Source organism: Dermatophagoides pteronyssinus, unplaced genomic scaffold (assembly GCF_027571235.1).
Source record: "Dermatophagoides pteronyssinus isolate colony J.1.1.1.1 unplaced genomic scaffold, Derpt_VIB-CSIC_2022.12 sq0019, whole genome shotgun sequence".
Taxonomy (NCBI): domain Eukaryota; kingdom Metazoa; phylum Arthropoda; class Arachnida; order Sarcoptiformes; family Pyroglyphidae; genus Dermatophagoides; species Dermatophagoides pteronyssinus.
The window spans coordinates 743236-770362 of record NW_027461543.1 but is presented as its reverse complement, the minus strand read 5'-3'; the positions used below and the strand labels follow the sequence as shown (position 1 = coordinate 770362).

At 29.4% G+C, this 27127-nt stretch overlaps 8 protein-coding genes and 1 long non-coding RNA gene across 12 annotated transcripts; 8 read left to right on the top strand and 1 right to left on the bottom strand.

Moving 5' to 3' along the window:
* Window positions 1-96: 96 nt before the first annotated feature.
* On the top strand, window positions 97-2385 carry LOC113798147 (glutamine synthetase-like). The gene is made up of 2 exons (XM_075822668.1): window positions 97-1719; window positions 2169-2385. Exon 1 carries the CDS (start codon window positions 226-228, stop codon window positions 1228-1230), a length of 1005 nt encoding a protein of 334 aa, XP_075678783.1. The 5' UTR covers window positions 97-225; the 3' UTR covers window positions 1231-1719; window positions 2169-2385.
* On the top strand, window positions 2364-7582 carry LOC113798128 (glutamine synthetase-like). Of its 4 annotated transcripts, none has more exons than XM_027348610.2 (3): window positions 2364-2505; window positions 6055-6683; window positions 6754-7582. In XM_027348610.2, the coding sequence occupies exons 1-3, from the start codon at window positions 2499-2501 to the stop codon at window positions 7228-7230; spliced, it is 1113 nt and encodes a 370-aa protein (XP_027204411.2). In that variant the 5' UTR covers window positions 2364-2498; the 3' UTR covers window positions 7231-7582. The 4 variants fall into 4 exon arrangements, with proteins under 4 accessions (XP_027204411.2, XP_027204413.2, XP_075678782.1 ...); XM_027348612.2 differs by lacking the exon at window positions 2364-2505 and adding an exon at window positions 3164-3286; XM_075822667.1 differs by lacking the exon at window positions 2364-2505 and adding an exon at window positions 4523-4556.
* Window positions 7583-7915: 333 nt separating this feature from the next.
* Window positions 7916-8974, top strand: LOC113798130 (uncharacterized). The gene is made up of 2 exons (XM_075822669.1): window positions 7916-8136; window positions 8277-8974. Exon 2 carries the CDS (start codon window positions 8282-8284, stop codon window positions 8852-8854), a length of 573 nt encoding a protein of 190 aa, XP_075678784.1. The 5' UTR covers window positions 7916-8136; window positions 8277-8281; the 3' UTR covers window positions 8855-8974.
* A 9-nt stretch (window positions 8975-8983) lies between these two features.
* LOC113798129 (pyrroline-5-carboxylate reductase 3-like) lies at window positions 8984-10235 on the top strand. Its single transcript, XM_027348615.2, has 2 exons — window positions 8984-9763; window positions 9818-10235. Exons 1-2 carry the CDS (start codon window positions 9122-9124, stop codon window positions 10103-10105), a joined length of 930 nt encoding a protein of 309 aa, XP_027204416.1. The 5' UTR covers window positions 8984-9121; the 3' UTR covers window positions 10106-10235.
* A 104-nt stretch (window positions 10236-10339) lies between these two features.
* On the bottom strand, window positions 10340-12101 carry LOC113798138 (S-adenosylmethionine synthase-like). The gene is made up of 3 exons (XM_027348623.2): window positions 11713-12101; window positions 10756-11615; window positions 10340-10693 (listed from the first exon to the last, which is right to left on the bottom strand). Exons 1-3 carry the CDS (start codon window positions 11897-11899, stop codon window positions 10457-10459), a joined length of 1284 nt encoding a protein of 427 aa, XP_027204424.2. The 5' UTR covers window positions 11900-12101; the 3' UTR covers window positions 10340-10456.
* Window positions 12102-12609: 508 nt separating this feature from the next.
* On the top strand, window positions 12610-15299 carry LOC142645704 (uncharacterized). Its single transcript, XM_075822666.1, has one exon. It carries the CDS (start codon window positions 14120-14122, stop codon window positions 15287-15289), a length of 1170 nt encoding a protein of 389 aa, XP_075678781.1. The 5' UTR covers window positions 12610-14119; the 3' UTR covers window positions 15290-15299.
* Window positions 15300-15598: 299 nt separating this feature from the next.
* Window positions 15599-17223, top strand: LOC142645705 (uncharacterized). Its single transcript, XR_012846774.1, has 2 exons — window positions 15599-16308; window positions 16405-17223. It is a non-coding gene; the product is annotated as an uncharacterized LOC142645705 (long non-coding RNA).
* Window positions 17224-19720: 2497 nt separating this feature from the next.
* Window positions 19721-23229, top strand: LOC113798152 (uncharacterized). The gene is made up of 2 exons (XM_075822664.1): window positions 19721-20715; window positions 20882-23229. Exons 1-2 carry the CDS (start codon window positions 20507-20509, stop codon window positions 22287-22289), a joined length of 1617 nt encoding a protein of 538 aa, XP_075678779.1. The 5' UTR covers window positions 19721-20506; the 3' UTR covers window positions 22290-23229.
* A 434-nt stretch (window positions 23230-23663) lies between these two features.
* Window positions 23664-26197, top strand: LOC113798131 (uncharacterized). The gene has a single exon (XM_027348617.2). The coding sequence runs from the start codon at window positions 24881-24883 to the stop codon at window positions 25760-25762; it is 882 nt and encodes a 293-aa protein (XP_027204418.2). The 5' UTR covers window positions 23664-24880; the 3' UTR covers window positions 25763-26197.
* Window positions 26198-27127: the final 930 nt, after the last annotated feature.

The window sequence follows — 27127 nt, the reverse complement described above, 5'->3', positions numbered from 1 at the left end:
TCACAGAAAACAAAACACCCCACAAAATACATAAACTTACTTCGTATTTTTTTCTTCTTTTTTCTAAATAGAAAAAATTCCAATGTAAACCGATATCCATTTTGATTGATAAAATTTTTCTTTTTGATTAAAATAAAGTCTATCGACCGTTCTGCAAAACAATATTGTCCTTTGGTTGTTGTTGTTTTTGGACGAGAGTTTTCATTTGTTGTGAGAGACATAATCATGATGAATCGTTTGGAAAAATATTTTGAATTAAAACAATCACCGACGAAAAACATACAGGCAATGTATGTTTGGATTGATGGCCGTCAACAATTACGTTCAAAAACAAAAACATTAAATTTTCAACCAAAATCAATATCCGAATTACCAACATGGACAACTGATGGTCATTCAACTTATTTGACGGAAATAAATTCTGAAATTTATTTGTTACCAATCCGAATGTATAATGATCCATTTCGTGGTGATAATAATCGATTGATATTTTGTGAAACTTTGTTAGAAGATTTTAGCCGGACAAAATCGAATACAAGACATTCATGTAATTTGGTTATGGATATGGTTGCCAAACAACATGAACCATGGTTTAGTATTGAACAAGAATATTCATTACTGGATGGTAATGATCGTAATAAACCTTTAGGTTGGCCAACAGGTGGTTTCCCCGGGCCACAAGGTCCATATTATTGTGGTGTTGGTACTAATCGGGTATTCGGTCGTGATATTGTTGAAGCACATTATCGTGCATGTATGTATGCTGGTGTTAAGATTGCCGGTGAAAATGCTGAAGTAATGCCATCACAATGGAAATTTCAAATCGGTCCATGTCCAGGAATTTTGATTGGTGATGATCTATGGATGGCACGTTTCTTATTACATCGTATTGCTGAAGATTTTCATGTTTCGGTTACATTTGATCCGAAATCAATTCCCGGCGATTGGAATGGTGCCGGTGCTCATACAAATTTTTCGACCAAAGCTATGCGTGAAAAAGGTGGTATGGCTGTGATTGAATCAGCTTGTAAAAAATTGGAAAAGAATCATGCCAAACATATTGTCAAATATGATCCAAATGGTGGTGCTGATCGTAGTGCATCGGTACGTATTCCTCGACAAGTTGCCGACGATGGTTATGGTTATCTTGAAGATCGACGACCATCATCAAATATGGATCCATATGTTGTATGTGAACAATTAGTTCGAACAATTTGTCTGAATGAATAATAATGAAACAATCGATTCTATCGATTGATATTCGATTATTCAATTCGTTCTTTACTTTTCGAATCGAACACAAAAAAATTCGAACCAATTCGAATTCAAAAAAAAAAATATATAGTCTTTGTGTCTGTTTGTGACATTGAAATTCATTTGATCTGCAGATCTGATCTGATCGATCGATATATAATTATCTTGTTGAAATGTGAAATGAAAAATCACCAAAAAAATATACGCGAAAAGAGTTCAATCAATAAATTTTCAATATTTCGTAAAAGTTTCCAATTCATTCGCGCATGTTTACTTATCATCATGTTTCTCTGTTTTTATTGTTAGCAAGAATCTGATTCTTGCTATATATAATTTTGCAAAATATCCTTGAATCATCATCATCATTTTGTTTTTGAAAATTTTTTGTTTTTGAAAATTACCACTACCGTTTTTTTTTATTTTGCAACCATCGAAGCAAAATGACGCCATCATCAACAAATTATGGTATAATGGTTGGCTGGCAGGCTGGCTGGCATCAATGTTTTTTTTGTTTGATTTTTTTTCCAAAGTGAGAACAGAACAGAACAGGAATTCATTTTTACCACGAGAAACAAACTGCAGGAGAAAAACAAAATGAAGAAGCCCAATTCACAGGATATATATGTTGTGTCTATGTTTATTTTGTGTTAAAAATGTTCTTTTTTTTCTCTTCTCTCGCTTTATGTCATTTTATATTCACAATTCTTCTGTTGAATTAGCTAGAAATTCTATAGTTTTTTCATTTTATATAGATTTTTTTCTGTTTTCTTTTTTTTGTTTTTTGTTTTCAATTTAGCAAGTCACGTTCTTGAAATATTTGTGGCTTTTTTCCTTTTTTTTTTGATTTTTTGGCGAAAAACATGCGTAAAAAGTTTTGAGTTTTTTTTTTGTTGATGATGATTGTTGTCAATTAGGAAATTTTCTTCGAAATATATTGCTTGCAAAAAAGGGACCGAATCTTATTTCCGGGAACATTTTTTCGTTTTCGTTTTTTTTTTGAAACGAATTTCCAAAATCAAATTCAATTTCATTTTTCGCCATTGATAATTTCATCATTTGATGTGTTATTTCACAACACACACCGTTATCACCCAATCAGCATCCTTATTATCGACGGGAAACAACCGCAAACAACAACAAAATTTTTTTTCAAATCAAAATCGTGTTATCGATTGATTGAAAGTTAAAAATCAATATTGTTTTTTGTTTTGTTTTCAAAACAAAACAAACAACCAAAAATAATTATGTTGGGTAAGTTTTTTGTTTGTAAAATTTTGTTTTTATGAAAATCATTTTTTTCAAATCCAAAATCCGGACCAACCCAAAATTCGAATGTTTTTGAGATTCGAACGTTTTTGAGTTTCGAACGTTTTTGAGTTTCGAATGTTTACATTCGAACGTTTTTTTTTTGGTCATGACATTGGCCTTGATATTCATTTAAAAATTTCATTGAATTAAAAAAAAATTCAATTTTAATGAAATTTCATGATGATGATGATGATCAATGTCAAAATCCTAAAATGATGATGATGATGATGGCAATGAACGAAATCTAAAACAACAATAATTACACATTGCGTATACGTTGAATAATGTATTTTTAGTAATGTATTTTTTTTCCTGCTTTTTGAAAATATTCTGTTCTTTGAAGAGAAAAAACTTCGTCATCATCATCATTTCTATTCTGATTGATGAAGGTGGAAATCATTCGAATTTTTATTTCAATTGTTATTCATTCGGCGTCATAAGCGGAACCACACACGCGCTCGCGCCAATCACGATGTTTGAATGAATTTCTTTTTTTTTTAAACAAAATTTTAAACAACAAAATCAAACGGTACTTGATAATGACTACTTCGAGTTTTTTTTGAAAAAAAAAGTCAAAATGATTATCACATTTTGATCTATTGATTTATTGAATGTTTAGTTGCGTAAGGTTCTCTCTCTCTCTGTGTTTCTGTGTTTGCTAGTTTCAATCTTGTAATTTGTTGTTGTTGTTACTTTTGTATGTCTCATCCCAATCAATCAAAATGTAAGTTTTTTTTTGCACTTGTAAAATAGAAAAAAAATTTCTAAATTTATTCCGATTGATTTGATTTGATCGAAATAAAAAATCAATATCAATCAATCAATTTTCTTATAAATAGAAATAAAAATTGTATTTCCTTATTATTAATAATTAAAATTATTATTACATTCGATTTGATCGAATTCGAATCGATTGGATTCAATCAAATCGAATGATTATTTTCATATTTGCATATTCTTCAATTCTTGGCATGTTTTTGTCTTTGTGTTTCAATTCAAAAGTTTCGAAATTTGTTGTTTGTTTTTTCTTTAAAAAATTTATTTTGTTCATCGATTAAATCGATTCATTTTTCTACTTTTACTGAATGAATGAATGAATAATATTTTAGTGATATTATTTTTAGTAACATTAACCAGATGACAATGATGACATTTTCGAAAAAAATATATGCATCCATTAAATCCTTAATAGTGTTGTAATATGATTTATTGTCGTAAACCTTTTTCAATTCTCATCATTTTACGCGTGGTTCATTTTATATCATTTTTCTTCTTGTTTTTTTCCTCTTTGAATATTTCTTTCATTCATCCATTCAACAGATGTGAGTGTAGGTTTGATGCGTGTGTGCGTCAAATGTACATTTTTTTGCACTGAAAAAAATGTCATAACCTTAATCAGATTGATTTGATGCCAACAAAACAAAAGAGAGAAATTCTTGAAAAGAATTTCGTAATTTTTCTCTCTGATGATAATATCAAAAAAGAATTTTCATGGTCAAAAAGAAAGTTTTAGTTTTTCCTTTTTTCTTCCGTTGATGATTGAAATTAATTAATTCTATGTTTACCAAGTGTTTACTAATGTAATTTTTGTTACAAATTATCATTGATGATGATTTCTTTTTCTTTTTTTAATAAACGGCAATCCTAAACCTTCCAATATTTGTTGTTGTTGTTTTGGTTTTTTTTACATTTCAGCAAACTATCAACAGCCAAAAGGGAAATGGATTGTTGTCAGTTTGTTTTTTGTTTTTAATGAAAACAAAAACAAAACAAAAAACAAACTGATTTGACCTTCAAACAAAGAGAGAATGAATATATTGAATTGATTGATGAAATGGTTAATTGAAATCAAAAAAAATTCAGCCAAAATTTTTCCATCCTTCATATTCATCATCATCATCATAATCATCATTTAAATCACAAGAAGAAAAAAAATAAATCATGCATTTGACAAATGTTAATCTTTGCCATTCATATGTCTAGTTGTATGTATGGTGTGTGTTTGAAAGATGATGATAAACTTTTTATGAAAATTTCCATAGTACCCATGGCTGCAGCGGCAACATCCAAAATGAAAATCCATTGTTGAATTTAATTACATTTTTTTTCGTTTCGTTTGTTCATTTTCAATCAATCAATTGATGATAATTAAATATTATGCATTTTGATGAAATCATCTGATCATCATGTGATCATCATCATTATTAGTTCATTTTAGATATCTCTATCTCTGGGTGTCTGTGTTTAGTTATCGATATTTTTTTAGTTTCCGAATATGGTTAATTATATAAAAATAAAAACCTAATTAAATCAATAATATTGGATGTCATCATCATCATCATCATCATTGTGATCATGATTTGATCATATTTTTTCGGGAAAACAGCACCCACTAAACTTTTTTTTTTTGCTTTGATTATCTTTTTTTTTCTCCAATATTTGGTTTTTAATTTCATATTTTGGCAATTGGGAATTTTCAATCTTTTTTTCTGATTTTGATTTGATTTATTGATTTTCGTCTGTTGTTTACTTTTCTCTCTCACTCTGTTTATATAATGATTTTTATCCATTATACTTGAAAACTTGTATTTGAGATGTACCAAACATAATGTTTGTTTGCTTTCAAAAAATTGAAAATGATGATGATGATGATAAGCAAAGGGGGTGTTTTGTAGGTCTTTTCTTTTGGTTGATTGGGTTGTGTTGAAATATGATGATGATGAGAACCAACTTGAGTTGAAATGGAATCGAATGTTAGTTTTTTTTTCACTGGCCACCAAAGATTCAAATAGCAAAGATATTATTTCAAAAAAAATCATGGTATTTGATGATGATGATACTGATAATATCAGACTTTTCTTTCTGAATGTCTTATGTTTATCTCCTTTCAGTTTGTCTGTATATTCGAATCGGCTGTTGTTATCATCTGACAACAACACATACTATGACGACAATATTTTTTTTTTTTGAAAAAAGAAAGAAAGATAGATGCTTCAAGGATTTCCATTTCGCTTTCTTCTTTTCAATCCTCATTATCATCATTATTGAATTCAATTGAATAAACCATCATTTAATCATTTTTTGTACATCATCTCGACTCTCTCAATTTCATTTCTAAAATCATCATTTTGAATCAATCAATCAAATTTTTTTTCAATATTTAATCTCTTACTCTTTTACTCTTTGTATGTTTGTTTGTTTGTTGATGTTTGTTGTTTATATCAGTAGTTTTTTCTTCTCCCAAACATCACTTATCAGAAAATTCCCCTCATCAAATACATACACCACAAACACACATAATATTATCCACCCATCAACATAACCAAACGCTTTTTTCCAGGAAACTTTATTCCTTTATATACCGCAAATTTTATTTTCATTTCAAAATTTTTTTTCCAATTATAAATATTTTTGTTTATTTGGTTTTGATTTTTATTCTCAAATTTATTTTCCTACTTTTTTTGTTTGTTTGTTTGTTTGTGTTTGAAATAGAAATCAGTATGCAAAATTTAACCAGTTTGGAATCGAATGCTGGCCTTTTAGCTAGATATATGGCCCTTCGACAACCAGATAATGTTGTACAGGCAATGTATGTTTGGATTGATGGCCGTCAAGGTCTTCGTGCTAAAACACGAACATTGAGTTTTGTACCAAAACATGCATCTGAATTACCTATTTGGAATTTTGATGGATCATCAACCTATCAATCGGATGGTTCAAATGCTGATGTTTATCTATTCCCGGTACAAGTTTATAATGATCCATTTCGTGGTGGCAATAATAAATTAGTTTTATGTGAAACAATTCGTTATGATAAAACACCAACACCATCAAATACTAGACATACTTGTAATGTTGTTATGGATATGGCTGCCGATCAAGAACCATGGTTTGGTATTGAACAAGAATATTCATTATTGGATGGTACCGATCGTCATAAACCATTAGGTTGGCCAACAGGTGGTTTCCCCGGACCACAAGGTCCATATTATTGTGGTGTTGGTGCTAATCGAGTATTTGGCCGAGATATTGTTGAAGCACATTATCGTGCATGTATGTATGCTGGTGTTAAGATTGCCGGTGAAAATGCCGAAGTAATGCCATCACAATGGGAATTTCAGGTAAAACAAAATTGATTTTTCAATTTTGGTTTTCATTTGTTTAATAATTTTGTGCTATTCATATTATTAGGTCGGTCCATGTCCAGGAATTTCGATTGGTGATGATCTATGGATGTCACGTTTCTTATTACATCGTGTTGCCGAAGATTTTCATGTTGCTGTTACATTTGATCCCAAATTGATTCCTGGTGATTGGAATGGTGCCGGTGCTCATACAAATTTTTCGACCAAAGCTATGCGTGAAAAAGGTGGTATGGCTGAAATTGAATCAGCTTGTAAAAAATTGGAAAAGAATCATGCCAAACATATTGTCAAATATGATCCAAGTGGTGGTGCTGATAATGCACGTCGTTTGACCGGTAGCCATGAAACCAGTTCAATGGATAAATTTACATATGGTGTTGCTAATCGTGGTGCTTCAGTTCGTATTCCTCGACAAGTTGCCGATGATGGTTATGGTTATCTTGAAGATCGACGACCAGCATCAAATATGGATCCATATGTTGTATGTGAACAATTAGTTCGAACAATTTGTCTAAATGAATAGAAATTGATGCCTCTAATGATACACCAACAACATTCGCAACTAAACATAACTCTACTTCCATATATAGAAAAAAATATATATAATCATGATGAATCCTAAATTAAAAAACAAAACAAATAATTATCAAAAACTTAAAAAACAAATTCGACATGAAAAAAAAAATAATCAAATGGAACAAAAAATTAAAAAAAAAGAAACTTTTTGATCCCTTAAAATCAATCAATCAATCGATTGATTAATCAATTTCATAATAATCTTTATCTGTTTTTAAAAATTGTGTTTGTAATTATTAATCAATCAATTTTATCTCTAAATATTATCATTGAAAAAAAATTTGCAAAATTCGTGTTTTTTTGTTTTGTTTTGTTTATTTTAATTCACATTTTACACACGTGCGCACACGAAAATTTTGCAAAAAAAGATATCAATTTCTGTATCCAAAAAAAAAGCAAAAAAAAAATTATTGTGATTAGTGTTTTTCAATCATTTCGTTTTTTTTCCTTGGAAATTTTCAAATTTTTGTTTTTCTCTTTTTTCATTTCAAAATGATAATGCCTAAATGAAGTTCCAATATTTTAGTGATGGAAAAAATTCATTGAAAATTGATTGATTAAACCAAAAAAAAAAAAAAAAAACAAACTTTGTTCTCTGTTTTCTCTTGATTGAGAGATTTTTCCTTTTATTGGTCGGTTTGAAAATTTGCCGGATATTTTCGCGGCATCTAATTTTGATCATGTTACCCAGGTAACCAGATTAATGTGTTGTAGAAATAGTCCTATGATACCGCAAATGATGATGATAATTTGATCAAAAGAAACCGAAATTGGTTGTTGTTGTTGTTGTTATCATCAAATCAAATCAAATCAAAAAACAACAACAACAACATGCAATCAATCAGGTAATCAGGTAAGTTTTATGATTCATTTTGCCATTTGTTTCAAACAATATCAGCCATTATTTTCTGGTTTTTTGACATTTTAAAAAAGTTTTTCTTCATCATCATTAGTTTGTCATTTTGAATATATTTTGATTTATTTATTTTGAAGCAAAAATGGTTGCAAAACAACGTAATAGTAATCCAATTGATTATGCATATCGTTATCAACATGATGCACAAGATGTTCGTACACCGGAATATCGTTTTGTTAAATATTTTAATCTTTTGATGGCTATTGGATTTTTAATTTCATCTGTATGGATTTTTATATTCATTTTTAAACAAGCTGATTGGGAATATAACCTGTCGTATGAAAATGCCAGAAAAAATTCAGCTGTAACCACATGGAAATGGTGGACATTTACATCGGTTATTGTTGCCGATTTACTTGGCCTAATGTTTATTGTACGTGCTATTTATGCTGAAAATCCAAATCAATTAATAACATTATCAATATTATCATATGTTTTTGCTGTTTGGGGTTTGGCAAATGTTTATCTACGTGGATCGATTGTTTGTTTTGTTCTACCATTTACTGTTGCAACATTATCCGTTATACAATTTTTGATGCAACGTGATGAAGATAAAGAATTTCGTATTAGTCAAGAATTACGTTGTAGACGTCAACCAAAACCAACAATGGAAACATTTCTTGATGATCATGAACGTGCTGTGGAAAAACTTTGAACAGAGGGGGAAAAACAATGAATTTTCGGGAATTTTTTTTTTTGGAAATTTAATTAAATTTTAATGAAATTTTTGTCACCATATAAAAACCATTGACCAATAAAGTTTTTCAGAACATTATACTGTTTTTGGTTTGATTTGATTTTAGTTTTTTTGTTTTTGTTTCCATTTTCGAATTGTTTTATTTATTTTTTCGATTTCAAAGTTAATCAAATTTTTTATTTTTTAATTTCGTGAAAAAAATCATCATCATCAACTTAACGAATTATGGCTAAAACATCACGTAAAAGTTCAACACGTCAAATGGCCGATTCTGGCCAAGCAAAAATCGGTTTTATTGGTGCAGGTAAAATGGCACAGGCAATTATTCAAGGACTGGTTAAATATGGCCGGGTTGATGCACAACGTATACATGTTGCAGCACCAAGTAATACTAATGTTGAACATTTAAAAGAAGAATATAAAGGTATAAAAACATCAAAACGTAATATCGATATATTTGGTCGATTTGATTGTGATATAATATTCATCTGTGTAAATCCACATGTTATTCGTAATCTTTATCGTATTGGTGGTTCACAGCCGGCTGCATTGACAACAAATTATATACCAAATATGCGTCATCCAGCATATGTTCTTTCATTAGTATTTGGTTTTACTACCGAACAGATTAAACAATGTTTATTGAATCCAGAAGATCCATTAAAATATTCAGTAAAATTTCATCGTTGTGTTATTAGTCCATCGGTTGCATATGGTGTTGGTAATTGTTATCTAGATGTTGAACCTGATAGTACAAATTTAGCTGAACCAGTACGTGATATATTATCACGTGTTTGTAAATTAGAACAATTAACAGCCGATATGATGGATATTTGTTGTATTATTGCTGGTGCTGGAATGGCATTTGTAAGTGTTTTTTTTATATCCCTGTTCATTTTTTATATTTTTTTTCTCTCTTAGTCATTGGAATTTTTAAAAGCAATGTCAGATGGTGGTGTAAAATTAGGAATGGCAAGAAATAATGCAACAAAATTGACAGCTAAAATGATATCATCGGTTGCACAAACATTAATTTCATCGGGTAAAAATTCAGATTTTTTAAAAGATGAAGCATGTAGTCCATCGGGTGGTGCTGTTTATGGTCTAATGCAATTAGAAAAAAGTAAAGTTCATTCAAGTATTTGTGGTGCTGTTGATGCAGCATTTCAACGTGCAAATCATATGGCAACAAGTGGAAATACTGATTAAAAAAAACAAACAAACAAGCAAAAGTGGTGAATGAAAAGAGGGGGGTAGATGGATGAAATTTCCCACAAATTGTTGTAAATGTTTGTGTGGTTTTTTAAAAAAATTGAATTAAAAATTTTTTTTTTTCAAATTGAATTTCTAAATTGAACAGCGTAGATGGCAGCACGTCATCTATTTTTTTTTCATCAAATTTTTATAAACTTTGCACTCTGAAATTAATGAAAAAAATTTGGATTTTTTTGATGGAAAATTTTTATTATTATTATTCAAAATTAATAATGTACTATTGTTAATATAGAAAATGATTGATAATAGTATCCTCATCATCATCATTATTCGAATCATTTGATATCAGAAAACCAATTTTTTTGGCTGTTCCCATGAAAATTCATCACGACCAAAATGTCCATATGCACCGATTTGATCATAGATTGGTGCATGTAAATTCAATTCTTTGATTATCATACCGGGACGAAGATCAAAATTATTTTTAACAATTTGTAATAATTCTTTTGTTGATTTTGTTCCGGTTCCATAATCCATTATTGTAATTGAAATTGGTTGAGCAACACCGATTGCATATGAAATCTATATTTTTAAAAAATTTTTAATTAATTTAAAAATAAAACTTTTTAAAAAGTTTTAAATACCTGAACCAAACATCGGCTACAAAGACCAGCTTTAACTAAACTTTTAGCTACCCATCTGGCAGCATAAGCAGCCGAACGATCAACTTTTGATGGATCTTTACCACTAAATGCACCACCACCATGTGCACCCCATCCACCATATGTATCGACAATAATTTTACGACCAGTAAGACCGGCATCACTAAATGGACCACCAAGTACAAAACTACCACATGGATTAATATAATAACGTGTTTTTTCATCCAATAACCATTCCGGTATAACAGCTTTGATTACTTTATCCTTTACTTCACGACGTAATTCATCAATTGATATTTTTTCCGAATGTTGTGTCGATACAACAACCGTATGAACACGTGTCGGTATTGTACGACCATTAATAACATGATATTCACATGTTATTTGTGATTTTGAATCTGGTCGTGCCCACCATAAATCACCTGATCGTCGTAATTCGGCCAATTTTGCATTGATTTTATGTGCAAGTACAACAGTCAATGGCATACATTCTTCAGTTTCATCTGTTGCATAACCAAACATTATACCTTGATCACCGGCACCAATATCTTCATCTGAACGTTCATGATGTACACCAGATGCAATTTCCGATGATTGTTGTTCAATAGCAACCAATACATTACAGGTTTTATAATCAAAACCTTTTTCACTTGAATCATAACCAATACGTTTTACTGTTTGTCTGACAACATCTTGATAATCAACATGTGATGATGATGATATTTCACCAAAAACCATTATCATTCCGGTTTTTGTAATTGTTTCACAGGCAACTTTTGCATTTGGATCTAATCGCAAAAATGCACTCAATACAGCATCACTAATTTGATCACACATTTTATCTAAATGGAAAAAAAACAATGTTTATTATTTTGTTATATCTAAATTCATTAAGGATCCAAAACCAAATTAAAAAAAAAAAAAAAAAATTCAACTAACCTGGATGTCCTTCACCAACCGATTCGGATGAAAAAAGAAAAATTTCATCCGGTTTTTGATGATTATTATTCGAATCAACTACCATACAATGACCATTTGTAATTGGTGTTGTATGAGTGGTGGTTACAGAATCACCATGTTCATTCGATGATTTCTGTTGCTCATCGTTCAATTCTGGAATCGACATTTTAATTCAAATGATGATGATGATGATGATAATCACAAATTAAATAAAATTACAAAAAAAAATACAAAATTTTAAATTAAATTTTTCAAACAACTAAATTAAGAAAAAAAAGGAACAAATTCGAAATTTATAGAAAGAAAGCCTATATGGCCAAATCCGTATGAGAAAGAAAATACCCTGAAAAATATCAAAAAAGAAAAAAAAATGTCTAATCTCTAAAAGGATTTCTTGTTTTTATATCGATTTTTTTTTGTGAATTTATGATAAGAAATTATGGTTCGATTTTTTTTCACCATCATAAAAATCATTTTTCATTGATCGATTTTTCTGGATAATCATCAATCCAAACCAAAAAGAAAATTTTTATCAAATTTAAAAAGAAAAAAAACATACGATTTTTCGTTTTTTGATTATAAACCAGATTTCATCATTTCAGTTCGTTTCTGTGATTTTATTTCATTATTTCTTGTCCTTTTTTGGTTCGCGCCATTTTCTTTCATTCCAATCAAATTTTTTGGCCGTATGAAAGGTACAAAGATCAATGAAATGGAAATTGATCCGGATACATTAAATGGTGAATGAATGATATTGATTGGTTGATTGAATGATTTTAACCAGTTATAAAATCAAGACTTTGTTCCAAACGTAATACATTTTCTACGATCGTTGCTTTTTTTATCATCTCAAAGTACCCATAATATACAAAAATAGTGAAGAAGGAGGCTGTAGAAATTTATCAATTGATGCAATGATATCATTATCAATTGATTGATTGATTGGATGGATGGATGGATGAATGTTTTTTTGTTCGGAAAATGAAACGTGTCTTATTCAAAGACTGACCCATGATTTAACCTCGAAAAATGAATGAATGATGAATGAAATTGTATTCGATAATGTCGTCAGATGGGGTCGAAATAGAATCGAATTTCAAATAAATTCGATTTGAAAATTATCACATTTAATGCTTGCTGTGACACATTTTAGGCACATTTTAGGCTCGAAGAAATTTTTCTTCCGTTTTTGTTGTTGTTGTTGTCTATTTACTTTACTTTATTTACCATGATAATCTTTTGATGATGATGATGATGATGAATAAAATTTTAGTGAAATAAACATCATCATCAAACTCGGGGTTGAACGTACGTCAAACGTTTTGAAAACCGTATCGATAACGTTTTGATTATTATGATGATGATGACAATGTAAAAACACCTGAATGATGATGATGAAAAAACAAACACAGAAAAAAAATTAGCTCAAGAAGAACCTGTTTCTGTTTTCGTCGTCGTTGTTTTCGAATCCATGTTGTAGCAGCATTGTATCTTTTACAATCTTTTCAAAATGATTTCGTAATAATATTTTAAGAATGAATGATGGGAGCCACAAATCAATGAGCCATGTTTATCCATATTCGTCTTTATGCTAAAAAAAAGAGAAATAAACAAACCATTAATAGATAATCTACTCCCACACGCACACAATCATTATTCAGATAATTAAATCGATTTTGGTCCAAAAAAACGAAATAGTAATTCCAATTTCGAATGACAAATTGACAATCTATCTATAATCGTCGTCTGAGTTCATTTACCTGTGTTGTGAATCTTGTTGTATTACGGTGGTGGTGGTGGTGTATGCGCTTTGACTTTCGATTCTTTCAAAAGAATTGCTTGAATAATAGTTGAAAAAAATTCTTTTTGGATTATCATTAATTTCCGAAGATTGCAAAGTGCAAAAGAGAAAAAACCGATTAAAGAAGACAAAGAATTATTTAGAAGTTTTCTTCTCAGATCAACAATGCTACTACCCAATGGTTGATGATCATCATTATCATTATTATGTCATAGTTCGGTGGATGACATTTTTCTTTTTTTTTCTGTTTTTTTGTTTTCCGTTTTTCAAAACAAGTCCAACGCCCTTTCTTCATTTTCTTCGTTACGTTTCATTTATTCTCTTTCATCATTTTTGTTTTGTTTACTTGAAAAAATTCATTCTCAATCGAATGTTGATTTTGTTTTCTCATCCAACCACCAAAAAAATAATGATGATTCATATCGTTGAATGTTTTGATTCGAAATATTAATACCAATCATTCGGATTCATTATTCGGTTCATCGTTCGTCGACAAAAAGTGACCAGTAAAAAAACTACCACCAAAGCATTCATCGATCAATCGAGTTTTATTTTCTTCAAGAATCCAATCCAATTGGAAAAAAAATGATACCAATCAAAATGAATCCATATCAAATTCGTCGTTATTTAAAATTATCATTAATCATCACTATAATAATGTTCCTAATATATACAATTATTGAATTATTAATTATCAAACAATATTATATTAGACGTTATGTTTATTTACATTATCAATATGAAAATAATTTACTTACAAATTCAGATTCACATCCACATCATCATCATCATCATCATCATCATAATGATGATGATGAAGGAATATTGATACCAACAAATGTTGATGAAGAAATTTCCATCGACGAAATGATAATATCGGGTAATAATACGGATAATAAACAACAACAACAATTACCGAAAGCTGAAAAACAAATCTTATCCGACAATAGTGATGATGACATTCGAATGATGACGGACGAATCATTATTCGATAATCCAAATCAAACAATCGATACATCGAATAATAATTTTTCGAACGATAATAATTCGAATGATAAACAAGTAAAAATTCTCACATGGACAATTGTAACCGGAATTATTTTGGTTGAAATACTTTATTGTATAATATATGTTTATCTTATTGAACAGGAACGTTTTTGTCCAATTTTATGTTTTGCCATTTTAACATTGGTATCATTATTATTACGGCTACGACAATTTCTTTCAAATAATTATAATGATGAAAATCGAATCGAATTATTTAAATATAGTTCATTAACAAATGCCGATCGATTTCATCGTGATATTGAAGAAATGGATGCTGAACAATTACTGGATTGGATGACTAAAACTGATTTGATTGAAATATTAATCAGTTTTTTTGAAACAATATTGGTTTGGATTTATACCGTAATGTTACGACAATATCCTGGTAGACGACATCATCAAAATCATCGTTATGTTCAATATCAACAACCACCACCATTGAATGGTCAAATGATTGATCATATTCGAATGATACCGAATGGTCATGCAATCGAAATGAATGAATTATCTAATACCGATAGTCAAGCTAATGGTCAACAACAATTGAATGATGGTGTTGATGGTGCTGGTGATGTTGATCAAAATGATGATGGTAATCAACGATTATTGGCAATAAGAGGTGATTCAAATAATCATCAATCATCACCATCATCGACACAAATTGTTTCGAATCAAAGTTGTGCAGCACAAAGTTCAAGGATTCCTTGAATGTTTTTTTTTAATAGTCACATTTCTTTCACCATTTTCTTTCCAATGTTTTATGTTTTTTTTAATTTTCCGTTTCTGTTTTGTTTTATCTTTTTTTTTCATTTTTGTCGTTTCATTTTCACAAAAACAAAAAAAAATTATCAAATAAAATTACACTGACACCATCTGTTGGTCGAAACATTATCCGTTGTTAGATTTTCTTTTCATCGATAGATGGCGCTTGACGTTGTCTTTTATTTCATTCGAATTCGAATGAAATAAACAAAAAATCAATATTTTCATTGATTAACGATTAAAATTGATGGAGATTTCCACTTTGATAATCACGAATTAATGAAAAAATATTGATTCTTTAATCGATAAAATCATCTATACCATAATTATATCCACAATATTCATTGATTTGTAATTATGCAAATGTTATCACACAACCAAAGAGATCACGCATCACGAATCGAACAAAAACAAAAGAAAAATATTCCAAATGCTTTTTGTTTGTTTGTTTGTGAAAATCATCATTCTGGAATCATTTAAAGATAACGAATCGATAATTAATTTCGATTTCATTCGAAAAAAATGTTTTTATCATCATCATCATCATGATAATTGAAAACAATTACAAAAGTCAACAACGACAACATTCGAAATTCCGATATGAATCCGAAAATGATCATTTCATTGATGATTATCATTTTCAAAAATGTCCAGTAGAACCAAAAAAAAAAAAAAAAATGACAACGACAAACTTGAATTGTTTCCATTTTTGTAATTATATTGCTTTTCGGCTTTCGACAAACAAAAACGAAAAAAAACATTCCAATGTCATCGCTGTGAACCAACAACAAAAAAAAAAACGATGTCATCCCATTTCCAGAATTCAATCTAATTTGATTTATTCTCTCAATCTCTTTCGTTGGCTTTCTCGCTCTCTCCACATAATTCGATTATTCAATGATGATGATATGGGCGAAATGAATGAAAAAGATTCGGGTCAAAATTCATTTTTTTTTACTGAAATCGTAAGTTTTTGTTTTGTTTTTTTTCGGCCAAAAAAAATGAAAGTTTTTTTTTCACGAAACAGATTTCTTCATTTTTTTTATTTCTTTGATTTTCAGAATCCGAAAAAAGAAAAGATTTTCGAAATTTTGCAGCATCCTATAGAAGAGGAAAGGAAAAAAAGTCATTTATTGAAATTTTCTTTTTTTTTTTTGCCAAAAAAACATTTGATCAACTTAGTCCGTTTGGAACATCATCATCATCAACGTTATATAATGATCATCATCAAGAATCACAGATCGATATTTTGAGTTTCAATGTTGGCTTCTGCAACTAAATGACATTGTATTATTCTGGCCGTACAGTAATCATTACCATCATTGCCAAATCCAATGAAATTGGTTTAATTGATTAATTTTCGTTTCTTTTGGTCGATAAATAACAAAAAAAAACGGAAAATATTGATGCTCAACCAACCAACTATTTCGACCCAAATCTACACATTTAAGTTAATTTTGTTTCAAGATGTTCGATTTTTTTTGGCTGAATTTTCAAAAATTCTGAATATCAACTTGTTTTCAACAACAACAACAACAACAAAAGAAAACATTCGACACTTTTTTTTTATTTAAAGTTTGAAAAAAAAAATTCAAAAATAGAACCTCAAGCCATATCAACAATGTGAATGTGGACAGGGACAAGAAAAAAAAATCTGTTCAGAATAAATCGAAATCAAGAAGAAAAAGAATTGAACATTCATCTGAAATCTTCTAAAAAGAAAATATAAATGTTTAGTTCATTTTTCTTTGATCTTTTTTTTCTGTTCAACAACAAAAATCAAACACTTTTCTTGTAAAACGAACAAAAAAAAAAAAAAATCGTCCGCCTGTCAAGAATCAAAACGACGAAATCGAAACCATACAAACGAAGCAACCAAACGAACAAAAAAAAATCGATTTAATTTATCGGAAATATATCATTGATGAACAACAACAATGGCGGCATAAAGAAAAAAAATCTTCATTTCGTTTGTATGAAAATCATCATCATCATCACTGAAAATATAAACTATTTTCTCCATTGTTTGTTGATGCCGGAACTGTAAAGTTTGCTACAAACATAACAGCAGAATATTCTTCTACTGATCAATCGAAGTATTGTTGATTTACTTTCACTGGTTTTATTTTATACACTGTGTGTGTGTGGCAGTTGTCGATTTCAGTTTCGATTTTTTATGCCTTATGTCGTTTTGTTGTTGTTAATCGTTTGTTGTTAAAGCCATTTTTAGATGATGATTTTCTTTTTCCCGATTTTTAACCATTTGGCGGATTTATGGAAACAGTACAAGTAACAAAAAAACAGAAAACAGAATAACAAGCTGTTTTTACAAGTAACAAAAATCGTTCTCTTTTTCTCTGTGCTTTTTGTTTGTATCAATTATTTGCTTGTTTTTTTGTACAATTGTAAGAATCTTTCCAGACATAAATTTTCTTGAAAAAATTTTCTCCCTCCCCCTTCAAACATCAACGAAGAAATGTTTCCGACATTCTTTTTTTTCTATTCCCCCAATGTTTTCTGGAAACATTTTTTCTACATTGGATATTGTTTTTTTTTTGTCATCATCATTATCATTTGGAATAAATAATGAATTTCAGAAATTTTTTTACAGCATTCAATTCTTGATTCTCGACACGAATCAAAACACATACACACATATGAAATAAATCGTTTCTTGCTTGCTTCCTGAATACAAAAAAAAAAAATATTGATTTTGAACTTTAAACTTTTTTTTTTTGTTTTGGTTGTTAAAACGGAAAAACGAATGGATGGAACATCCTAAATCTTGTTTTTTTTGGTTCAGTTTTCTTTGTCTGATTCGTATCCAAATGATGATCATAATGCAATGTTTCAAATACATCAATCAAATAAACATTAACCATTTGAATGTTATCACATAACTGGATGGCTTTTTGTTTCTTTCTTGACTTTCTTCCATTAACAAGGATGCGATTTTTGTTTTTTGTTTTTTTTTTTTTTTGAAAACAAAAAAATTTGCTGAAATTGCAACCAAAGAATTTTTTGCTCGAATAATCATTATTTGTGGAAATCTTTCCAGAAAAAAAAATTGCCTCAATAAATTGAAATTGACCACACAGAAACTTTCCGTAAATAAAAACTTTTTAACTTAATCAATCAATCAAAAAAATTTGTTCAGGAAGTTTACCACTACTACTTCACCACTTTAACTTAATCAATCATTCGCCTATTTTGACATTCATTTGGTCAATTCGATTCAATTCAATCATCAGCATCATTATATCTGTCAAAATAGCCGAAAAAAATGAATATTCTCTTCTTTTTTTTTTTTCAGGGGAAAAAATCCAAAAGTTTAAGTGCCTTTAAAAAAACAAAAAAAAAAAGATGTTTTATATTTAACACTTTAACACTTTGCCAACAAAATAAATGGCATTGAGAAATTAAATTCAAATTTTCAACCAAAGAAAATTCAACGAACCATATTCAACCGGAAAACAAAAATGGATTTTTTCGTGTTTTTTGTGTTTTGACAAATTCAAAAAACTTTTTTTTTAGTTTTTTAAGTTTTTTCTAATTGAAAATTTAATGAATGATGATCATCATCAGCTTCAGAAATGGTACAAGTCGGAATTTTTCCCGAAATAAAATTTATGGAAAGATTTTTTGTTGGATGATGACAACAATGATAATGTCTTAATGTTTGATTCTGGAACCAAAAAAAAAAAAAAAAAAAAAAAAAAAAAAATGGAAATTATCTATGTCTGGAAAGAGAGGACAGACAACGACCAAACATGACAAACAAGTCGATTCGATTTGTTGTTTTTCTTTTTCTTTTCGGGATGCAACCATGATGATGATGATCACATCAATCATTTCGGGGTTATTTTTATTGGCGAAAAAAAATGTTCGGCAAGAGAGAGAGAGAGAGAGAGAGAGAGAGAGAGAGAGAGCGATGAGAGAGAAAAAGAAATGCAAAAAACGACCCAGAAAACAAGAATCTTTTTTCAAACAAGAATCGTTGTCGATTTCTTCGTTTTTTTACGATTTATTCAATGATAATGTTATTATTGATTTACAACAACAACAGAATTCAATCCATCAGCTATTTTTATTCTGGTTACATCTTCATCGACAAAATTGATGCATAAAACAGCCCAGGCCAAAACACATGTATCATTCTGTTTACTCGGGGAACAAGAAATTCGTGTGTGTGGGTGGGTGGATATAGGCGTCATTACATCGTTTGAAGAAGAAAACAATACGCATCATTATTTGCGCATCTTATATTTTGATTGGTTGTTTTTTTTTACCATCAACAAAACAATCGTGATTGTATCGATAGTATAATCGAATCGAATATGAGCCGGAAAAACAAAAAAAAATTTGTTTTAATCGAAATCAATTTTGATCTTTTGATTTTCTGATTTGAAAGATAATCATCATCAATTTGAGACAATTTTTTATTGTGGTGGTCCGATTCTGGAAATACCAGAATTTGGCAGAAATTCTTTTCTTCAACAACGACGATGATGATGATGAGTGCAATTCATTCAACTTATTTTCGCTTCGTTTCATCATTCGTTTGCTGTTGTTGTTCATCGTCATTCGGCTTTAAAATCATCAATGATCATTGTTGTTGTTGTTGTTGTTGGCGGCGTCAATCTTTTTTTTCATTATTTTCATTCCACAAATGAACAATCAAATTGAGAAAATGTAAAAAAATCATCATCATCATTTTGGGCTTTCATTTTCATTTATTCTTGGTCATTTGTCAGTCGTCGTTTCATTTTTTTTTTTTTTTTTTGTTCAACAATAAAAGAATCTCAACCAAATTCAGAAAAAGAATTCAGTTTTTTTTTTGACAACGAACAACAACAAGAATCACCAGCAGAATTCATTTTTTTTCGTTCGTTCAATTCACCAGCGATAATGTTGGATAATAAATTATGAAAATTTTTTTGTTTTGTTTTGTTTTTCAACAAACGATCGAGTGACATTAGTTTCAGTGTAGCATCATTTTGTTGTTGTTTTGGGTCAAATTCATCATTCATTGAACTGAAATTGATTCACCATCCGAACATCACCCAGTGTGCGTGTGTTGATGACAAATTTTTTTTCGAAAAAAATTCCAATAAAAAATTGAAAATTTGAAAATTGAATTTTTCAACCAACAAACCAGCAAAGATGCGTAGCAGTTCATCTCGTTTAAATTTTCAACGACAACAATTATCACCATCACCATCATCGAATGAACAACAAAATGGTGGTGGTGGTGGTGAATCAAATTATAATCAAAGACAACAACGATTAAATAATAATGTTGGTGGTGGTGGTGGTGAAATGGAAAAATTTTTAGCTATGCAAATATTGCAGGCAATTTTATTTACAACAAGGTTTGTTTTTTTTCCGGGAAAATTCCAAACAGCCAAAAACAACAACCAAAAAGTCAATCAATCTTTATTGACAGTTTGTTTTTTTTAATTAATTAATTAATCATTTTGTTTTTTAACTTTTTTTTAAAAAATTTCTCATTTTTTTTTCTCTCCCTCCCAAAAACAGAACAATATTCCTAATCTATGATCTTTTACATGCAATCATCAATAAAGTAATACTATATGATCGTTTAGGTCGTTTGTTTGGTTCATCATCATCAACAACATTATCGGAAAAAATCTATACAATTAGTTTGTTTATGATTGCAATGTTTCTCATTTTAATGATTGTTTTTACATTTGTTTATAATTATCTATTGGTTCATGAAAATTTCCCCGGTATTACTGTTATGGTTATATTTTTATTTGGAATTTTCCTATATAATTTATTTACATTTGGACAATATTCATCAACATCATCAGAATCATTGATAATTTGTTCAGCATCAGCCGGTGAAATTATTGGCCTAATTTATCTGTTAACATTAATAAGACATAAACAATTTGTACGTTTAGAAAAACAAATGGAACAACAAAGACGTTTATCACAAATGTTTGATATGCGTCGACGAAAACATGGTCGTCATCAACATTTAAAAACACCACAATCACCTTGTGGATCACCAGGTTCACAAATGATGTTACCACATCAAAGACGTTATGCTGGACAACAACAACAACAACAATTATCACCAATGGTAACAACAAGTCCACCATCAATTATTATATCCGGAACTGATGATGATAATGATAATGATAATGAGAGTGGTAAAAGTGTTGATGATAATCATGAAGATTATCAAAGTCAAAACGATTTAAATCAATTAAAAATTGATGAAAAACCGGAAGCAGAACAGCAGCATCGTTCAAAGATTAAAGATGATAACAGCAGCAAACAATTCGGTAGTTTATTAAGTGTTGTTGAACAATTTACTGATGATTTACATCAGCATAATCATCATCATGGTCGACGTCGACGACGAAGACGACATCGTTCACGTGAATTATCACCGGATATTGATCGTAATGATCATCAATTGCGTCGACGTAAATCGAATGATGATTCAACATTCGATTTTGAACGTAAAGATTCTGAATCATCATCAATTGATCATTCGAATAAACATTTGAATCGAAAAAATTTATTGAATGTACCTGGTGTTGATTCGAATAATAATAATAATGAATCCGATGGATCCGATGATGATGATAAAACATTGAAACATCAACATAAACTTCGACAGCAACCTCGACATCATCAACGTAAACATCAAAGTTCAGAATCATTGATGACAAAACATAATGATAATGATGATCATTATGGTCATCATCGTAATTTTGCCATTTCGGATTCAAATTTATATCAACAACATGGACAACGACAACCATATTATCAACAACAACAACAACAACAAAATGATAAAGTTGGACAATTTTATTATCCGAATCATCAAACGAATTATCAAGAATCTTATCCAGATTTTTATCATAGCCATCATCATCATCATCAAAATGATTATTATTATCATCAATGAATGAATGAATCCTGTAATTAGATTTTGGTTTGTTTGTTTTTCGGTTGAAACAAAAAAAATTCCCAATTGAAATTCCCATTCAAGATTAAATGATGATGATTGTGATGATGATCTGATTTTGTTCGGAATTCGAAGAAAAAACAATCAATCAATCAATCGATTCGATCGAACAGCTTTTTTTCCAACCAAAAAAAACATTTTTTGGTTATTTTTAAAGAAAATTAACCAAAAAAAAGAAGAACATCCAACTCAAACGATTATTCAAAACAATAATCTTTGACCGAAATGATGATGATGATGATAAACAGAAACTAAAAATCTTTAAATGATTTTTTCTTTCGGTTTTTTAAAAACCGACCATCATTCTATTCATCATTTAAATCTTTGAAGAAGAAAAAACGATTTTCCAGCAGAAAAAAATGCAAAAAAAAGAAAGAAGAAAATCTCATTTGTTTTGAATGATTTTTTTTTGTTGTTGTTTGCCGTCCATTTTGTTCATCATCATCATCATTGATAAATGCGTGTGTGTGTGTGTTGTTGAATAACCGAACAAAATCCGAATATGGCCATCCACAATAATAATAACCGAATGAAATGATGATTATGATTAGGATGATGAAGGTCTTCAGGTCATGTTGTCAATGTTTTTTTTTCTCGCTTCTCTCATCTTTTTTTTCTGGTTTAAATTCCCGAATCGAATCTGAATCTCCACCTCCGTTGATGTTTAACGACCAGGAGAGAGACAAATGAATTACCGACAGACCGACGGGAAAAGAAATAATAATAAAAAAATTCACCGTTTCTCACTTTGAAAAACCACCTGCTGCTGATGATAATGATGATGACCGGGAATGTTTTTACATTCGGATATTTTTTTGTCTGGAAAACATACACACATTTTTCCATCAATTTTCAATTCCCGTGTATAAAAATCGGTTATTTTTTGAAAAAAAAACATCGAAAATAAAAGAATTTCAATGTCAACCAGAAAAAAGTTTGTAAAAAAACTGCTACATTTTTCTAAAAAAAAATCATCAAAAAATCATCATTTTGATCGATCAATCAATCAATCGATATGTTTCGTGATTTTATCATCAATTTTTGAATTTATTTTGTTGTTGAAATGAAATTTCTTTAAATTTTGTTGACATTTAAATTTCATTATGTTCAAAATGATCGACAACAAAATGTTATGTAATTCAGCCGGTTTTTTTGCTGAATGGCAAAAATTAGTTCAAAACATTCAATTCAACCCAATGATAAAAATAACAAAATTTCATCATTTCATTTCCTGAAAATTGAATTGAAGCCAATTTTTTCTACTCTTCGTCTTGTTTGTTTGTTTGTTTGTTTTTCTTTGTTCTGTGATTTACTCGGGAAAAAAAACAAGTAGCAAAATCAAGCTAGAAAGAAAACTAGAAATTCTTCTTACAAATTGACGACAAAATATCAATTCAAATGTTGTTGATGACATTGACAATAACAACAATGACAAGTGAAGAAAAATTGAGAGAGAGAGAGAAAAAAACATTTGTTCATCCAATTCGTCGTTCATCAATTCAACCACCATTGTCATATTTCCCGATCGAATCAATCAAATCAAATCAATGATTTTCACATCGAATTGAACGACTAACAAACACAGAAGCCAACACCATTATCAAAAACCTCAAAAGAACAAAACTCGAACCGAAATACATTTGTGATAACACAGCAAACAACCCGATCAAAAACCACGAAACAACAATCTTTAATTACTTTGCCATTTTTTTCCTTTTTTTTGTGATTTATGCATTTTGTTGTTTTTTGATATTGTTTTCGTTGTGTGGTGATATATGATATATGCGTGATTTTTTGTCGTGGTTGTTGTTGTTGTTGAAAACTACCTATACCAATTTCGGTTGTTTGGTTGTTATCGTGTTTTAACCACAAAAACAAAAACAACAAATCAAATCAGCAAAGGAGAAAAATATGTTACCGAACATGACATGATGTTATTCATCATCAACATCATCGTAGTACCTTGATTGATTGATTGATTGATTAATTCGGAAACAGAGATTTTTTGTTTCTGATCAAAACGACAGAAACCAGAAAAAAAAATCAAACGACAAACCTAAATGTTGATAATCAACATTGATATATATATTCTATATGATAATGAAGATATTTGCGTGATATTTTAACCTGTAATGTTTGCCTTATTTGTTGTGTGTGTGTTTATGCAAATACTGTTGTTTGAAATGAGATTGTTTTTTTCTACCTTTTTTTTTGATAATTTGGATTCGTGATTGGCAGGTTGTTTATTGACAAGTTCTTTTTCTGTGCTGTGTTCTACATTTTCATTTTTGGCCGCCGTCCATTAAGTTCAATCCATCTGTGAATTTAAATTGTGTAATCTTTGCAAAACAAAACAGAAGTTTGCATCATTAAAAAATAGTGGGTTTTATCACAGTTTGTGTGGATGTTTTGATCATCACGATCCATGAACTGATCGTAGGTGTTTTTTCTTCTCTTCGTAACTGTTTCTTCATTGTGTTTTTTTTTGGAAAAAATGTTTTGAAAATCCAAAAAACAACAACAATACAATCATGCGTTTAACAATCAAATTGATCGTTAAATTTGGTTTAATAGCCGAAATAATAACAGCTATTATTGGTTTGATTGGTGAATATTCATTACGATATCCGGCATATCAAATGGCAATGGATGAATTATTTGGCGTTTGGTCAAATTCGGAATCATCCGAATCAATGAAAAAATTTCATCAACATTTAGATTGGCCATCAAATCATCAACATTATGATCATCAAACGGGTGAAAGTTATAAATTATCACAATTAAATGAATTAGCAAGAGTTAATCATTACCATGATGATGATGATAATTTTAACGACAATCCACAACAACAACAAAATCGAACATTTTTATCAAAATTTTTTTCACGAATATCAACATGGCTATTTCCACATCAAAGTTCATCATCAAGTTCATCTTCGAATTCTATTTTTACTCAAAACACAAAAGATTCGAAATTTGTTGATCATCAAAATTTACAACAACAAGATTATTCATTTGATCCAAGACCATTATTCATTTTATCCATATTGATTATATTGAATTTCGTATTTATTTTTGCTATAATATTTGAATTATTAACATTAATCGGTCTAATGTCAATGTCATGGATATTATATCTAATTTTATTATTTGTTGTTGTACATGTTATGAATGATAATGATAATAATTCAATAATTGATCAATCATCATCATCATCGATGACAAAATTATTATGGACATCAATATTACCATCACCATTTATAATATTGGTTGTTGTTATAATCTTATTGTTTACCTTTATATTAATTGCATTGATTACTGAAGAACGGCGACAATTTGCACAAAGAATACGTGCACGTTCAGCTTGTATACCATTAGTTAAATCACGGGATATGGATTTGGATGATATTTGATAAATCAACAGAGTTTGATTCGATTTTCTCTCTTTCTCTCTCACCCGTTTGTAATTTATTTTTATCCCGAAAAAAATCAATCAAAACAAATCAAAAAAATCGATGATAAAAATCTGGCAAATGGATCTAAAAATAATCAACCTTTTTTTTGAATTTGATTTAACGATGGCCATGATCATGATCATAATGATCATCTTGATCGTGATGATCATCATCGACGACCTCATCATCCTCATGATGGTAAAAAATTTCCCAATTTTTTTCAATATTAAGAAGAAAATGATGATAATAACAATGTATAGCAATATTAACGGTAATTTTTTTTAACGTTTTTTATTTGTATTTGAAAGAAAACTCATAAAGTTCATCATTAAAAACATTAAAAATTTTTTGTATAAAATCCAGAGATTGTTGAATTAAAGATGTTTTAACCTACTCTCTTTTGCGCTATGTAATACCTTCTGTATACAACGATAATAAATTTCTGTTTTTGTTCAATGAAATCATAAAACATTTTTTTTTCTTCTCGGAATCAATTTTTCTGTGTTTATTCTATGTTTTATTTCGGTTTTTTGGAGGGAAACTTAAAGGGAAAAGATGAATTATTTTAAAGTTTTTTCGAAAATTGAAAATAATTTCAATTTCTTGAGAACCTCTTCAAACATGGGATATTTTCAGTGGTTAAAAAATCAATCATGAATCAAATGAGAAAAAGTCAATGATCGATTTGAGTGATTTGATTTGATTTATTGATCGAATGAAACAAAATCCTTTAAAAATCCCCTTTGAAAAACCAAAAAAAACAAACGATAAAGACATATTATCATCATCGAAATTATGGTAGCAACAGGTTGCAAATTCAACAATAATAACTTATTTATCATTCATTTTGTAATTGTCTTGTCTTGTCGTTTATCATTATAAAGATGTTTTCTTTTACTGATCTTGTGACAGGTAATATATATCAATTGATATCAATGTCAATTTTACAATTTTAATGGAAAATTTTTCTTTCTTTCATCGATTGAAATTTCTATAGAAAATTGAATTGTTTGGTTTGGCTGCTTGTGAATCTATCCTATTATCCAATGATTGACTGACTGACTTTTCAATTCTCTTTCAACAACAAAAGAATTTTTTTGGGCAAAAAAATTGATTTTTGTGGTTGTTGTTTGCATAAACAAATCATAAATTATAATGTTTAAATCGTCGACGTTAATTTTTCATTCATTTTCATTGCCTCATGCCATTTAAACCAGATAGAATAATCAATCAGGAAAATAATAATGAAAAACATTCAAATATCATGGTGGTCTTTTTTTCTGTTGTTTTCTTTGTAACTTTTTTCTTTGAGAAATAAAGGAG